Source organism: Nelusetta ayraudi, unplaced genomic scaffold (assembly GCF_046127955.1).
Source record: "Nelusetta ayraudi isolate G7.1 ecotype Tasmania unplaced genomic scaffold, CSIRO-AGI_Nayr_v1 ptg000048l, whole genome shotgun sequence".
Lineage (NCBI taxonomy): Eukaryota > Metazoa > Chordata > Actinopteri > Tetraodontiformes > Monacanthidae > Nelusetta > Nelusetta ayraudi.
Genome location: NW_027466098.1, coordinates 14,809,580 through 14,825,921, shown reverse-complemented (window position 1 = coordinate 14,825,921; position 16,342 = coordinate 14,809,580). Strand labels below are relative to the sequence as shown.

At 44.6% G+C, this 16,342-nt stretch overlaps 2 protein-coding genes across 5 annotated transcripts in view; both read left to right on the top strand.

The window, feature by feature from the left end:
- prx (periaxin) overlaps window positions 1-2,003 on the top strand; it is a 30,373-nt gene extending 28,370 nt beyond the window's left edge. The window contains exon 9 of one of the 4 annotated variants that reach the window (XM_076036586.1): window positions 127-2,003. In XM_076036586.1, coding sequence (XP_075892701.1) covers window positions 127-413 — 287 coding nt within the window. In that variant the 3' untranslated portion in view covers window positions 414-2,003. Of the gene's footprint in view, window positions 1-46 lie in introns of all 4 variants that reach the window. The other 3 variants (XM_076036588.1, XM_076036589.1, XM_076036587.1) reach the window with 3 other exon arrangements.
- Window positions 2,004-3,508: 1,505 nt separating this feature from the next.
- LOC142895487 (uncharacterized) lies at window positions 3,509-15,871 on the top strand. The gene is made up of 6 exons (XM_076036584.1): window positions 3,509-4,144; window positions 4,920-7,846; window positions 11,206-11,405; window positions 12,287-12,399; window positions 12,995-13,109; window positions 13,841-15,871. Exons 2-6 carry the CDS (start codon window positions 5,452-5,454, stop codon window positions 13,973-13,975), a joined length of 2,958 nt encoding a protein of 985 aa, XP_075892699.1. The 5' UTR covers window positions 3,509-4,144; window positions 4,920-5,451; the 3' UTR covers window positions 13,976-15,871.
- The last annotated feature ends 471 nt before the right edge of the window (window positions 15,872-16,342 follow it).

Below are 16,342 nucleotides of genomic sequence, written 5' to 3'. Positions count from 1 at the left end.
CTTATAAATTACTAATATGTCTTTTTCTATTTCTCTTCTGTGTCAGACTAAGATTCCTTCTTCCATCCATTCTCTTTTTTTCTGTCCATCCACCCCTTGTCTTTGCTTATTTTCTCATCTTCACAGGCTTCCTGCAGATAACCCCAGAGGGCTCTCCTCAGGCCCAGCGGCGGGGGGAGCTGGGAGGTGAGGCAGATGTGTCAGGGTCTTTTTGCCTTCAGACTTCTGCTCTTGGCTTCACCACTCAAGAGACAACTGAGGAGCACCAAGTCTCCTCTTCCAAGGACAAATCTGTCACACTGGTGACCAAGAGCACCAGAACCACCAAGCATACGGTCACCACAGAAACGCAGCAAGGAGAATCTTCGACAACTGAGACAAAAACTCACCAGCTGTATGATGTCAACTACTGAGGTTACTGTAAAAATAGCTAAAATGTTCTTTTTTTCCCCTTTGAAGAGTTTGCAGTGGTCTTATAAGCTAAGCCTGCAATGTTAAAAACCTAGATCAAGTGAAGGTCATTATTTTGTATCAAAGTGGTATGAATGTGATAAAGACAAAAATGTTTCATCACTAATTATTGTAAACAGATTAACACACAGTTTACTTCATTTTTCTATTTCAAATATGTCCAATTTCTTTGTTATTTTTGAGTTGTGCTAGGTTAGTCCTACTTATTTATCATAGCTGGTGTTTGGAGTTAATGGTTTTATGCTGAATGTAAATGTGTCAGATTGCCTGCTATTTATTACTGTTTGTGTGTTCAAAATTAGCTGGAATGAATCATTTACTCACATCAGCATGATGAAATTGAGGAATTTAAAATATTCACTTTGAACCCTGACTGTACCGACAACAGCAATATTTATGTAAATACACAATTGCTTTTTTGAAGCAGCATCCCTTTAATATGAAATGTAATTATTTTCACCAGAGTAGTTATAGTATTTTGACCTGAGCAATTTTTTTTTCAGGAATAAACGTGTGAGCTTTTTGATATTCTAGGCTATTTTAATTTTCTCCAATAATTGTTTTTTTTTCTTATTTTTTAACATTAGCTGGTGCAGTTACCCAGGGATAATCACCGTGAGTGAGTTGTTTTTTTTTCTCTCTTTTCTGCTGTGAGGATGGAACCTGTGATATTTTGCTCACAGGCTGCTCTCAAACAGTTGGGCTACTTTGCTGCTAAACTATTTTATTTTTATGTTCATACTGTACACCGCTTATACTGTGGTAATTTGAGTGTTTGACTTCAGGACACACCACCTGTCTGATGCTGATATCTCTAAACTCTTATTGAAATGCTGGGAGAAAATTCATTGGCTTAATGAAATTTTTAAAGGTCACAAAAACCATCGAAAATTGTACTGCTTTTCCTGCTGGATGGCTACAGTAATGGCTAAGTAAAGAGATGAGAAACAAGATTCTCCTTTGAGGAGAATAAATGAATGGGCTTCTTCAGTGTGTTATGTTAAAAAATAAATTAGAGAAATAATTGTTGTGTTTATTTTTCTGGTAATCACTATATCATATACAGATTTTTGTTTATTTGAAGTTTATTTTGTCATCATAACTATAGACAAGCATTGAAAGTAACTTTTGAGAATCAATTTCAATTTTGCTTTTGCATTGTTCACCTTAGTATAGCCCATATATTTGTGCGTGATAACAGAAATTCTATCAGGAAACAGAAGAAAATGCTAAAGAGCACATAGTTAGCACCATGATAGCTAACCATTTAAATGTCAATGAAATGACCAGCTGACTCAACAGCTATCAAATTACTTAGAAATATTTCCGTGATAGTTAATTTCTAAAGGTGGTATCCACTAGAATACATAGAATCTTTAGAACTGAAGGAGAATAATCCTCTATATCAGTGGTTCTCAACTAGTGGCGTCTCAGGACCCACTATTTGTTTTTCTTATAATGAAGTCACGACCCAGATGTGTTCCACAGCTCTCAAATTTATTTCACAAAAATAAAAATGCTACCCCACTTTCCATCATGTCTAGTAAATACATTATTGAATTGAATAGTGTCCTGCAAAATAAATGCCCAACATTTTCTCTATACATATACGTATTTTAAAATCCCTGTTTTTTTTATTTGTTTTTGTTTTTTTTGTTTTTTTTATAAAGAGACGTGAAGCGAAGCAGCGACCCAGTCAAAACAGCTCCATGACCCACTTTTGGGAAGTGCTGTTCTATGTTTTTGGGAAAGTATTAATGTTGTAAAATTATGTGAGACTTTTTATTAGATTCAATATTTTCATTATACAGTATTTACATTTAAACAAGTTGATAAAAAATACTCTGGGTATTATTTGACCTTTATTCTGTTTGACTAGGTCATTAAGGTATGAGGATTGAGTCAAATAAGTCAAATATCTGGTTTATCTAACACAACACTTAGAATAAGTAAAAGATAAATCACACCAAGGATTCAAATATTAAAAAAATATGTTAACACCAGGATGAGTGCATATGTCACTTGACACTTTGTTTCTTTTGTTTGAACTTTATTCTTAACCGTGATATATAAACCCACCCAACCATGACAATGGCCTGTTTGACCATAGTCAGATATGAGGGCTAACTAATTCACCTGTTAAGCCAGAAAATGAAAACACTGCAAGGAATATTTACTATAATATCACAATGCTGATCTTTTTAGAAAAAAATCAGCACTGCGGGTACCAGAGAAACCTATCCTCTGCTGTGTGATCACGAAACCAGCACGTGGACGGATGAGTCCCCGAGAGGCGGGGCTCTAGGTGAGAGCGGCGATACACTTTGCACGCCAGTGCATGACGTCTTTCCTTTTATGTGTGCGTGCGTGAGTGCTCCCAGTGTACTTATCTGCTGCGATGATGCTGTGCGACTTGGGCTACAGGGGTGAATGTGTGTGGGAGGAGCTTACTGCTGTATGAGGGGCGATCCATGCCGCAGCGAGGAGGCGTTGAGTGGCAACACACTGCAACACCTACACCACCACTATTTTCAGCCCATTCCACACAACCATGCTGTGCGGGCCTGTCGTGTGTGTGTGTGTGTGTGTGTGTGTGTGTGTGTGTGTGTGTGTGTGTGTGCCGTTTATCACACTTGCAATCTATTAGTTCAATATTTTTACTGCAGTTTTTGTCTTTGTATTCATTTAATGTGAAAACATCCATTTCTGAAAACATTAAATTCTGATTTAAAAAAAAAAAGCCACTCTTGTAAGATCCACGCTAGTCTCTTTAGCATTAGCTGGGCCTCCAGGTGCTTCCTGCCTTTTTTTTGGGGGGGGGGGGGCTAATTTTTTTTTGTCATATTCAGGGGAAGCAGGCTTCCTCTGCTTTCTTCACAACTAAAATGATGCTGGTTGGTTGTGTGATGCTAGACGTGTGACGTTAGAGTGTGGTAGAAATATTCTAAGGTTGGCTTCCATGCTAATGAAAGTTAAATGTAAACTGATAAATATATGTGTAAATTAAACCAAAATTTTCACCCAATGTGTTTTCTTTTTTTCTTTTTCTTTTTTTTCTTTTTTTTTGCATAAGTCTTCAGGATTCATCCTTTGAGTGGGCTGCAGCTGATAGAAACTGAGCATTATCGTTTTCTGAGACTTGCCAGGTCATCATTTCTGCCCGCTTACGTAAAGCCGCACTCCTCACGTTACACGGCACGGGCAACCCCGCATACACTTCCGCCGTCCTCACCTCCGCCCGCATCTGTGTCTAACGAATCTCCCCCTCCTGTCGGTGAGTGGGCTGCGCGTCAAATTAGCTCTCCGTCATCCGGCTGTGTGAGCGCAACCCGAGGCTACTGCGGTACGATGCGGCGACGCACGACGCCGATCCGCGCCTTCTGAGAGCACGTTCCATGGCGGAGATCGAACATCGCAGACGCATCCATCCGCTCGCCGGGGCTTTCGTGTTTTTTGTGGGTCTTTTTTAAATGTATTGACCTCGAGTCAAAGGATCGGGCAAACCCCTCAATTGCACCATCCGCGGCACCAGCGATGAAGGCCGACTGGAAGGATGTGGTGGCGCTGATTCCGCGGTGAGAATGCTGCCAGAGCCCGAGGATGCTGAGGAGGCGCGGAGGCATTCCTAGAGGACACCTGGTCCGAAGGCTTTCACCGAGGCTGCAAAATTGAGGTGAAAATCAATCAAATATCGCAGGAATGCTTTCCAGTAAGGATTTTTTTTTTTTTTTTTTTTTAATTAGTTTTATTATTTTTATTATTATTTGGCTGGAGCTACTGGTTTTGCTGGTACAGTGTGTGTGTGTGTGGGTGGGTGGGTGGGTGTGTGTGTGCGTGTGTGTGTGTGTGTGTGTGGGGGGGGGGGGGGGTTTGACGTGCTTCATATTAATCATAGTGGTACACAGCCATAAGTCATATGCGGGACCAAACCTGTTTTTAAATATGACGTACATAGCCAAGTCACTTTGGGTAAATCTAACAGCAGGAGAGGAATTGATTCATCTATAGGAGTCTATATTTTTAATTTTGTAGATATCGAGGTTTTGTGGTGTGTGTGTGTGTGTGTGTGTGTGTGTGTGTGTGTGTGTGTGTGTGTGTGTGTGTGTGTGTGTGTGTGTGTGTGTGTGTGTGGCTGATGCAACAACTAATTTCACACACATCAAGCAGGGCATGAAGTGATTTTCGGAATATTGTGAGATTTCAGGTCTAACTGTGGACAAGCTGATGGGATTCACCGATACAGATGCATAACCTTTGACAGCCTTTCATTTAAAAGGGAAGCTGTTGTCACTACAACAATGATGAAAACCTTTGAATAAAAAATGGTTTCCTTTGCAGTCGCTGCCACTAAGGAAAAACAGACCTTTGCACGCTGTGTGCTCTGTGCACACATTTCTTTTTACTCTTCCGAGTTAATGTAATTTCACTCTGTGCCACTCCCCCTGCAGGTTGTTTTGTGGCAGCTTACTCAGTCCACGTTGCCAACAGGAAGAGCCGAAGACAGTGTCACTGAGCATCAGTCTGGAAGAAATCAAATATCTCATCGACCTCGCTGTCATCAGATCTGACAGCTGGATGCCTGACCAGTTCGTTTGTATTTCTTTTGTTCAGGGACTGTGACAGTGAAGAGGGAGAGGAGAAAATAAACAAAAGAAAGAGACCAAGGAAACCTGGTGTTGGAAAAATACAATATTTTGTCACAAGATGAACTGCTAAGAGAGGAGCTTTGGATCTCTAGCATCTCTCTCCTGCCTCTCCCCTCATTTTTAATCATAAATTATTAAGACATTCTCTGGGTACATCAGTTGTTTGATAATGCTGGATTTATTTTTTTAAAACCCTGACAATTCTACCTTTGTGCTGCCACTCACTGAATGCAGAGCAGAGTCTCAATAGTACCAGCGTTCCTTCGTCTGTGAGGCATCACCTCAATAAAAGATAAGTGAGAGTGGGGGAGAAAAAAAGAACCATACAACATAGATGAGGCCAACAACAAGCATCATGCTCCAGCAGAACAACAACAACAACTACCCTTGCCTCAATATGTCAGGTTCTGCTCCGGATGTGCTCCAGAAGTGCTCCAGATCCTCTCTGCCCTTCCCCAGCAGGCTGGAGCTGGGCCTCGGCGACCTGCCGCTCATCCGCGGCCTCCGAGCCTGGACCCTGTGCTCCAAGAACCGCCTGAAGGCTGGCGGTCTTCTCAAAGGAGGCCAAGCTCCGACAGCTCCTCCTGCAGGCCACAAGGGATCGCAAAGCTCCTGCCCCAGGCCTGCAGATGTGTACCTGAGTGGCGAGTGGGGTCACATGGCCTATGGGCTCCCTGTGGAGGCGGACGGGAAAGCCGGGATCAGAGCCTTGGTGACAGTCGCGACGCTGAAGACCTCGGAGGGCAGCGGGAAGACGCAGACCCACTGTCTCTTCCTCCAGACGGAGAAAGGGAGTTGTTTGTACTCGACTGCAAAGCCCGTCTCTGTGGCGAGCAGCGGCGGTGGCAGCAGCACCACCTCCAGTCTGGTGGGGGAATGGCTTAAAGGAAAGACGGGGACGAGGGGCAGCAGGGACGGGCCGGCCAGGAGGAAGGAGCAGGGGTCAGCGTCGGCGGCACAGAGCGGAGCGAGCCGCATCAGAGTGCGCTCCGGCCGGAGATGGAGGAAGTCGTCCAATCCGAGTGGCCGGGACGGGCAGCGGAGTGGCGGGAAGAGTCCTGCTGGAGAAATGACGCTGGATGAAAGACAGGAAGAGCGGAACAAAGACGGCTCTGACAGGAAGCAGCCCCCGAGCCCAGGGCAGGATATCAGGAGAGGGAGATCAGAAAAGCAGGCTGCGTTCAGAGCGCTGCGATGTTGCCACAGCGCTTCTCCCAAAACATGTACACAGTGTGGAGGGGGAGGAAGCCTGGGAGCTGAAAGTCCAAGAGGAGCTGTTCCGACCAGGCCGAGCGGTGAGGCGGAGGAGACGAGGCAAAGGAATGGGGAGGAGGAGGAGCAGGAAGAGGAGGGCGGAGGCCTCCGTGACTCCTGCGACTCAGCCGCGCTGAACTCTGACTTTGAACGGCACCGCCATCAGCGGCAATCCCTCCGCAGCTCCGATATTGGAGAGATTAGAGAAGAAGCAGAGAGCAGCGATGAAAGGAACTCACGTTCTCAAAACAAAGACGACTATTCAGAGAAAGAGGAGGATGCGGAATCCGAGCGAGTGAAAACACACACAAGCTACTATTCCCTGCGTGCGCCTCCGGGGCAGGACGGAGACGGAGAGTTTCTGCTAAGGCCTGACAGCAGAGGTTCAGATGATCAAATGCAAAGAGACGCCCCCCGCCACGAGACAGCCGCTCATGTTAATGGACTTATTGATGTGGTGGCGGAGGCAGAAATGGAGGAGCAAGAGGAGGAAGGGGGCATCAAACGCCTCACGCTGGAGTCGGGCCGCTGCGAGGAGCCCTCCCCACCTGACGGGGGCAGCACCTGCGATGCCGGCCGCGAAGCTTGTGCCGTTCTCGCAGGTCAGGAGAGCAGCACAGGCTCCCAGCAAGGAGCAGCTGAAAGTGGGACCTTGGGAAAACAGGAGCTCCACGTCTGTGACGACACTGTGATCGAAAGCGAACGCCCCGAAGACCTCTCCTCTTCCTCCCCCTCCTCCTCAGATGAGGGGTCCCGGGCCCTCGGCCAAGACAAGTCGACTTTGGGAAGCAGAGGAGAGGAGTCGCGGGAGCAGATTACAGAGCTTGGAGTAAATCCAGAGAATGGAGATGATGCTGAGGAGATTAGGCAGAGCGGGCGCACCTGCAATGACGGCAAAGTGGATTACAATGCAGAGGTGCACACATCAGCGGAGGTGAAAAAAATCGCAGAAAACTGCTCACTGGAGGACAAGCGGCGATTAGAGGAGTCCTCAGCAGGGAGCACGGGGAGGAGGCAGGAGGACGGAGACGCCTGGGGACGAGTTGCAGCGAGGGGAGGAGTCGGTGCCAACGGACCCGGGGCGGCAAGCGCTGCTCCGTCTCCCTGCCAGGCTCTCCTCCTGGCTGATCCTGCCCCTTCAGTGCACCTCCAAGGAGCCAGAACCAGCAGCCCGCCCAGCACGGAGGAGGAGGAGGAGGTGGGGGATGAGAAGGAGGAGGAGGAAGGGGAGGAGAAGGAGGAGAGAGCGGTCAGAGAGTCAGAAGTAGCAGGAGGAGAGGAGAGGAGGAAGGAAGGAGAGCTGGAGGAGAAGGGCTCCACCGTGGCCGCTGAGGAAGGGAGCAGAGAGGAGAAGGAGGAGGAGGAAGAGGAAGATGAGTTTGGAGTGTTTATGCAGGCAGAGGGAGAGTCGGCCTGGAGCGAGGGGTCCACCACGCCTGCCTTGGTGCCTTGTGAGAGCAGCGGAGCGAGCGCTGGTGAGTGTCTTTTGTTTACATCTCCTCGGCATCCTGCTCCTCCGTCTACTCCTCCACTCCACCGTCAGCCCGTACAGCACTGTGGAGGAGAGGTGGAGGAGGAGGAGCAGCAGAAGGAGGAGGAGGAAGAATGTGGTCACTATACTGGAGGTGCAAGACATCTCTGTAGCCTCTGGTTGCACGAGTCTAAAACCTTTCACTGTGCTGTCACACTGTACCTCCACTATAATTCATAGATTTGTTGGAGTATTTTAACTTAACATGCATGTTTGTTAAATGTCCCAATATATGAATATGAATATGCACTTCAGAAACAAGCATGATTATATTTAGTAACAGTTGTTGACATGAGACATGATACATTTTTTAGGTGGTTTAAAAAGATCTCAGGCCCACATCTTCCTGACTTCTCGTCTTCTTAAATTGTACAATTTGGAAAACTCACCTCAGTTGTTTTTTTTATATACATTTTGCATTGAGAATGCCCAAAAGGTGAAGTGACTGATTCTATATACATATATATATATATATATATATGTATATGTATATATATATATATATATATATATATATATATATATATATATATATATATATATATATATATATATATATATATATATATAAAATGGATGCCAGCCCTACTTAAACTTAAAACTCCAACCTTGAAATGTAGGATTGAATTGCAAATGTGTGCCCTTGTGTTTCTGTTTGGCAGCTCTTGTTAATCGGTCCTCATGTTCTCCCGTTATGATCCCTTCAGCTAATCAACCCCCCCCTCCCAACCCACACACACACACACAAGTACACACACCTTACGCCTCTCACTGAAATCAGGTTAAGCAGTGGTTTTTCCTAAACTCGTGTTTCTTTCTTTCTCTTGTTTATTTATTCTTTATGCATCCACAGCGAAAACATTCCTGGATCATGTTTCCATCCCTTTAAAGGGTTGTAGTAATGGGTGGGATACCTCTCAGTAGCTTGTGAATACTTTGACAGACCCCCCATTGTGTTCGTTTTGTCATGAGTTCTTGAAGTGTTGCGTAATCTGAAAGTTTTAACCCCGTTACCTAAGATTCCTGTCACCCTTCAGGGCCCACAAGTTAGCTGGTTGCCAAGAGTGTGGCGTCAACATTTTCCTTCAAAACTGCAATGTGGAACCCGTGCACCCACTGGCAGTTGTACTCATCACACAGTGAAGGCGAGGTGAAGGTCGTCCCTCCTTCATCCCGTGTCACAGCCTCTGCTTTGGCACCCTTTAAAATCCATAGATTGTTTTTTCCATTTCCAGCAAGGTCACCACAGACCCAGCGTGTCTGCTTATTCAGCAGCATTACGTCTGGCTGTTGGTGGAAGCAGCATTTATATAAGGAAGGTTGGTTTGACAGCCGCGCACTTTATTTCCAGTTGAAGCAAGGCAAGTAAAAATAATGTTCCAAGAAACTCCCACACTTTTGAATCTTCAGGGTCCGTATTTCATTTTATACTAGACACTAATGCATGCCTCTGCTGTCAGTCTACAAAATGTGAAAAAAAACTTGAAACCTCCACAATTAAAAATTCCAGAAATACACGTAAAAAAACAAAGAAATATACGTATCAATATTTTCAATTGTGAAACAGAATAATAAATCAAAGCAAGATGTGTTCTTTGCAGGAAAAGTCTATTCTGTGGAGGGCTTCGCTGCACATGTGTTTGGTCATATACTGTCTGAACAATGAACTATTTAAAAGGTTGTGCTCTCACAACACATCCAATGCAAAATAATAAAGCCAAACAGTGCATCATCCAACCGTGCAACATTCAAAACCAGGGGGGAAAAAACTATGAGCGAATCTGCAGGGCAAATTTTTAGAATTCGAAATAATGTTAAGTCACACATAAATAGAATGGAAGGAAATTGCTGCCTTGCGCGGAGTAAAAACACCTGAACAAAACGCGCAGGGTTTTTTTGTGAGGCCAAATCGATGACAAATGATTTGCAGCTAAGCGCTGCAAATGTGCGGCACCTGGACCATGAAAGAGTTTTGTGTGAATTCCTGCTAGCTCACCGGCTGCAGAACTGGAGCAGAACAAGAACACGACTGCGTCAACAGCGAGGGTTCTTTCTTGCCCTGCTAAGCACCACTTGGCCCTGCAGTGTAAATGAGACTCGAGTCTGTCCTGACCTGAATTCCTAACCGATCTCCTGCTACATTTTATTAATCATTCAGCACTGGGTTAACTGTGAGAGGGAGGGAGGACGGGCAGGAGGAAAGGGAGGCCAGCGAGGTCTGGGACGCCGAGCCCCTCTATTTGCCGCAGGATATGGGGCGACGGGGTAAAAGTCAGAGAACTGCACACACACACGCATGCGCACACAACGCAACAGTGTCTGACAGACACATCCATGCAAACGCGCCGTGAAATGCTGTCTCGCAGAGAGACATCACTGTCTGATAAAGTGTGATGTGCAGACGCAGTCGACTCGACTGAGAGAGCAGGTGGTGGCGCCAAACGGGGAGAGATTTAAAAGGCAACTTCCACCTTGAGGTTTTTCTAGTTTTAAGAGCTGCATGCGATCCACAGCACATAAGAGTACCTAAATGTTACTGTGTGAGAGGTCGCACAAAGCCGAGTCAGGACTCATTTATCTTCAGAGGTGGCAGAAGTATTCACATTCTGCACTTAAGTAAAAATACAGATTTGTGTGTAAAAAAAAAAATACTCTGGTAAAAGTAAAAGTACTGACTGAACTCCTCAAGTAAAAGAAAGTAAGAAAGTACAGGTTCTGAAATGTACTTAAGTAAAAAGTAAAATCTTAGGTTTTTTTTTAACCATTAATGAAAGAATACATTAGTTTCAAATTTTGAAAAATGTTTTTTTTTTTTAACAGCTTTCGTACTGTTTTTATAGTACAATATATAAGTTTTGACCACTGAGCCTCGATTGGATGTTTACACTTTTAAGAACACTTTTATGAAAAACAACCTTATTTTCTACATGTGTGACCCAACAGTGAATGGACTCGAAAATAATCTTTCTCCAAAAATATGATCCAGTTTAATATTTAAATTCACAACAGCATAGTTGAAATAGCTCCACTTCAAGCAACAACAACTATAAATAAATAATAAGCAAAATACTTTGAACATAATTTGAATCTTTTAAAGACTTTCAAACACAAAAGTTATAGGCTTGCTTTTCAAACGTAAGAAATAGACATTGCAGATATTTGTGTAAAAAAATGTTTGCTGGTCTCTCACGAGCTCATGAATACAAAGTTATTGGTGCAATCAGGGCAAAGTTGTGTGACAGATAACTGCTGCACACAACACAACACTGACAGAGACATCCCTGTGTGTTTGTGCGCATCCAGAAACAGCTCCGGGAAACAACGCCACCCACTGCGAGACGACCAGCTGGACACCAGGATGGACGGACGGCTCGCTGCACCAGCCCGACGACGCCTGGACGGCCTTTTCCCAGGAGCCGTCGCAGCAGCGGCAGGACGCCGCGGGAGAGTGGTGGCCGGCCAGCGCCGTGAAGGAGAGGAGAGCCTCAGCCAGTCGCACTTCGGTACAGCGCCTTTCTTCTCGGCCTCGGACACATTCAGTGACAGACTAATCGTGCTGTTATTGAGATCAGAGCATAAAGCCACAATTCACTCCTCCTGCAGCACCGTCTGAGTCGTGACGGACGCTTTTAAAGGATCCCCACATCCACTCCGTCTTCCTCCACATAGTCTGTTTTCTGCAGCATAAGCCCCCGGTGCCTAAATTACCCAGAAAGCCATCATGTTGTTATCATGTGTTGAGTATCTTTGATGGTAATTATACCATTTTGCTGCAATACGTTGAAAAATGAAAAAGGGACACATTTTAAGCCAAGACCTTAAGCTTCCATTTAATCTAGGAATGACTAGTTAAATATGTTTAGATGATGAGCAATTCACACTAGAGTGAAAAGTGTGACAACCAGCCCCGGTCTCCCCTACATGTGAAATTCACTCACTTTATCCACAAACAATATCAGTCACATATTAATATGCACATGAGCAGAGCCCAGCATCTCCCCCATCCTGCCCTTCATGTTGCCAATTTGAGCTCCTCGGACAGCGCTGTGATCTCCTCGGTTGACTTCCAGCTGAGGACATGGATGGTGTTGACAGGCCCACCGCGAGTCTTCTGAGGCTCCCGGTGAAAATCTGTGTCTGTGATAAACATGCACGACGTTCTGCTGTCCAGACTTCCTTCTGGACGTGGTCGTAATGAATTTGTCAGCGTCGCAGAGGGGATGTTAAGGAATCGCAACATGTCCTGACTCTGCCCTTAAGGGACGAAAGACCAATTTAAAAGAAATTTAAAGTTGGCAAATATATTATGTAACTTGTTTTGAATTTGAATCACTTCCCTGGTCACTCACAATGTCTTTTGTTTTGTTTTGTTCCTCCTCTCCAGGTGTCTGTCTTTGCCGAAGCCTTTCCTCTGCTGCCGGCTTCGTCCTCAAGTGACTTTGACGCTGTTCCCACACTGACCCAGCTCCTCCGAGGGAGAGCAAACCAGGAGCAGGCGTAAGTAATGCCTCAGCTGTCTCCTGACCAATGACACGCCTCGGACTGACAAATGTAGCGCAGCGTGATCTGACTGTGATGACGCATTTCTCAAGTGAATTACTGATTTATCAGAGCTGTGCAAAAGAATGGAAACGACATGGCCATAATCCCCACAGCTAACAAAGGGATCATTCAGTTGTGGATTTGCCTGGTTCAGTTTATCAATTATAAAATAGGCTTTGTTGTTTATTGATAAATTGGAATGAAGCTTTGCGTTATTCATAGTACATACATTATGATATATTGGTTCAAAGTCATGGCTTGAAATACAGGTTCGTTTTCTTCTTGTCAGTGTGACTAATTGGGGCCACCTAGTGGAGATTTGGCGAAATACATGGTGAAGATATTTGGCTAGGACTTAATTGATAATGTAACAAAGTGTTAAAAAAATAAAATAAATGTTTTAACCTCAGTATCTAAATGGGCTATTTTAGGGACTTTGTTTAACTTTGTTTTTAGGTGTTACACAATAGGCCGTTTAGATTCAAAAGTTCAATCTTGGAACCTGTCTGTGTCAGTGACCGTGTCTGTTTCCTGTCCTGTGACCCGGCAGGCTGTTGGATGGTTTCCACGACTTGAACAAAATGATTTGCCAGAGATTCAAGAGGGCCAGCGGTGTGTCCCGTGACCTGCTGCTCAAGACGCTGCACCTGGAGCAGCCGGATGTCGTGAGTAAACGCTGCCCTCTGTCAGTGTCACTTGATGCACTTTGATGCAGTAACCATCATCATTTGTTCTACATTTTAACAGCAAATGCCTTTAAAATCTAAAGTCACAATGTTTTTATGTTGTTGTTGTTGTTCTCGCTTTCTTTTTGCCAAACAATATTTTCCACCCCTGCCTTCAAAGCAGGGACATTAGCGGAGATGCAGAGAGTTTGTTTTCAATTAATGAAGTTTTTCAGCTCTGGGAAATTGAATTTGTCCAGGCTGTTTGACTGATGAGGCATGAAAATTCTTAGCTTCATTGAGAAATAATGACGCTAAATGAAGATCTCTTTTTTTCACACCTCACTGTTAATGTAGTTTCACATTTTTATTCCTTTAAAGTTTGTTTACGAGGAAATTGGAAAAATAAAAACATATTTTCCATCAAGAAATCTTATAAAATGTGTCATGCTACTTGCTACATCCCACGCTGGGCTCTGTAGCTGCAGGCTAATGAGTCACGGTCACTTCCTGTATGTTACTTTGCGCTAAGACTTGCTGACAGTGCTTGAGAGTAGACTTTCAAGACGGTCCGTGGCCACCAATGCGGCGGGAGACATTGACAGAAGATGAAAAAGGCCATCAAAAGACGCATCCTCTAACTCAGTAAAGGCAGTTTGTCAGCCAAGTCACATCAATTCCTCTTGCTGCCGCCTCCTGAGTCTGCATCGCTGCGTGTGTTGTCGTTGCAGGAGAGCCGACCTGCTCCTCGGAGCTCGGCGGGCCGGCGACTCTCCCCCGGCCTCCCGTCAGTCCGTCAGCACACTCACAACTCCGCCGCCAAACGTCGGCTGTCGTACGACTACAACAGGAACGTTGTGGAGTAAAAGGATGGGTGGAGGGGGCAGCGGCTGGCTCCTCAACTCTGACCACAAAACACCCGACTGACCTTTCTGGACCTTTGTGCGCCTGCCGTGCTGAGAAGACGCCGGCGAGAAGAGAGGCGGACTCCCACAGCACCTCACCACGTGTTTTCCGCTGGAGTGTTTCCACTTTTCGCGCGACACCTTGTTCTCTTTGTTTTTCAGTTTCCATTAAGAGTGAGAGACTGCTCACTTTGCGATTTGGTGCGCTGAACACAGAAGTGATTCTCTTGATGGGCTGTTTTCACAGAATCTGTCTCACTGTTTAAGGCAAATCCCCATTTGGCTCCATTGCAGAACTCACAGAACAGACATATGTGCATAGAAATGAAAATATGTATCACACATTTTCTCTTAATGGCCATATACTAAGGACTCTCTGTGGAGTCAGTATGTTTGCTAACTAACATATCCAAGTTAATTTAGGCGGACACGGCTACTTTGAGCATGCAGTCAGCTGTCTTCCTGGGTTATTTTAGCGTATGAGCATAGCGTTTCCTCTGTTCTTTTCTTTGGCAAGTTTTTATTCTCGACCCAGAGTTGTTGTCTTGTTAAAAACTTAAACAATGGGACCGTTTCTTCAGTGGAAGCAGCTCTGAGACAAGAGACCACGTGTTTGTGCCATGTGGATACAGACGTGTGAAACCAGAGTGAAAGAGTTCTGTTGCACCTTTGCATCGCTGGTGGGTGAGTATTTTAGCAGTTGAAGATGCCGGTCGTGACCCAGAACTGAGTTGGCTGCCATTGAGCAGCAGTTTCCAGCTCCCTTTAAAATTCAAAAAAATGATTTTCTTGTTAAATTAGCACCAAATGATTTACATCGAGGGATCCATCCATGGTAGTCCTCTATCAGTTGGTGCCAAGTACTAAACAAATTGCTTTGAGCTTCTGAGAAGGTTACAGTATTGCTGTCACCATTTTTATACGACACCTTCAAGCTCCCATATTAAGCAAACCTACTTTGCCAGTATTTCCACCAAACTGTATCATGTGTTTCTGTCCTGTCAACGTCCCAGAATTGAGAAAATTCCAACAAAGCATCACTTTTATAGACTTGTTTTGGATGAATTATTGTGCTTGACTGCTCCAAAAAAAAAGATCTGAGAAAGATCTAAAGATGATATTGGGCTTTTAAAGTCTCCACCACTTAAAACGATGATTCATATTTGTTCAACATCTAATCATCTCATCATATGCATTTTTTTTATTGGATGCCAGGAAATCAAGTCATCTCCCTGGACAGAAAAGTGTTGACCACTGTAATTACTCGCAGGATGCAGAAGATGGCTCCATTTCAGTTTTTTGTGAAACTGGTGCATGTGCTCTCAAGTGTATTTGCAGCGGAGAACGGCCAAACCACATTTTGGTTCCTCAGAGAAACAAGTTTGTCTTCCGGCCAGTGCCAAAATGAACACGGATAAAAGTGCCAATGATTTAACTGGGTTGCCGAAGCAAAGTGTACCTATTCAGGAGAAAATGTTGTCTTGTTTTTTCGTTTTTGTTGGTTTTCGTCCTGATTCCTGCCTGCCTCGCTCTTTCAGTAAACTCCATTGTGTTCACCTCATTGGCAAAACTTGAATCTGTCTGCCAGTCAAAGCACTATTTTATTATTCTTCACGTTATGAGCACTTCAGTGATGCACTGTTCGTTTTTACTTTTAGTGTTGACGCTTTCATATCATCGCCAGAGAGATTTCACTTGGCCCCATGTTGTATATTTCATGTGTGTGTGTGTGTGTGTGTGTGTGTGTGTGTGTGTGTGTGTGTGTGTGTGTGTGTGTGTGTGTGTGTGTGTGTGTGTGTGTGTGTGTGTGTGTGTGTGTGTGTGTGTGTGTGTCTACCATTTGTGCAAAGGACAAAATTCCCCAAGAAGAAGATGAATATTTTCTGATCTGTTCCACTGTGGGAGAACAAGTTGTCGCCTTGCTGACTGATGTAATAAAATGATACTGTGTGCTGGCTGTCAGCTTACTCATGATGCTCAGACGTGCTTTCTTTGTTCAGCTAAAACTGTGGCGAGCCAAGGAGGCACATTTCGTTTAAATTGGATTCATTTGTGGACCAGAGTTAAAGGCCTCATTAGTGAAATTGCATTAGATATTCTTGTCAGTCGGGACTGATTGAAGGCCAAATTACATGATGCATTAACCATTACCTTAAGCTGCGTGTCAACAAAGACTCTATTACTTGTGTTGTTTAAGAAAGTATACATAAATACTGACAAATACAGTGCATATTAGGTCACAGTGACCTTTCACCTCTGAGCAGTCGCAAAACCATGGCAGACTGAACCAGGCTTTGGTTCAGTCTGCCATTTATCTGCTGTCACTAA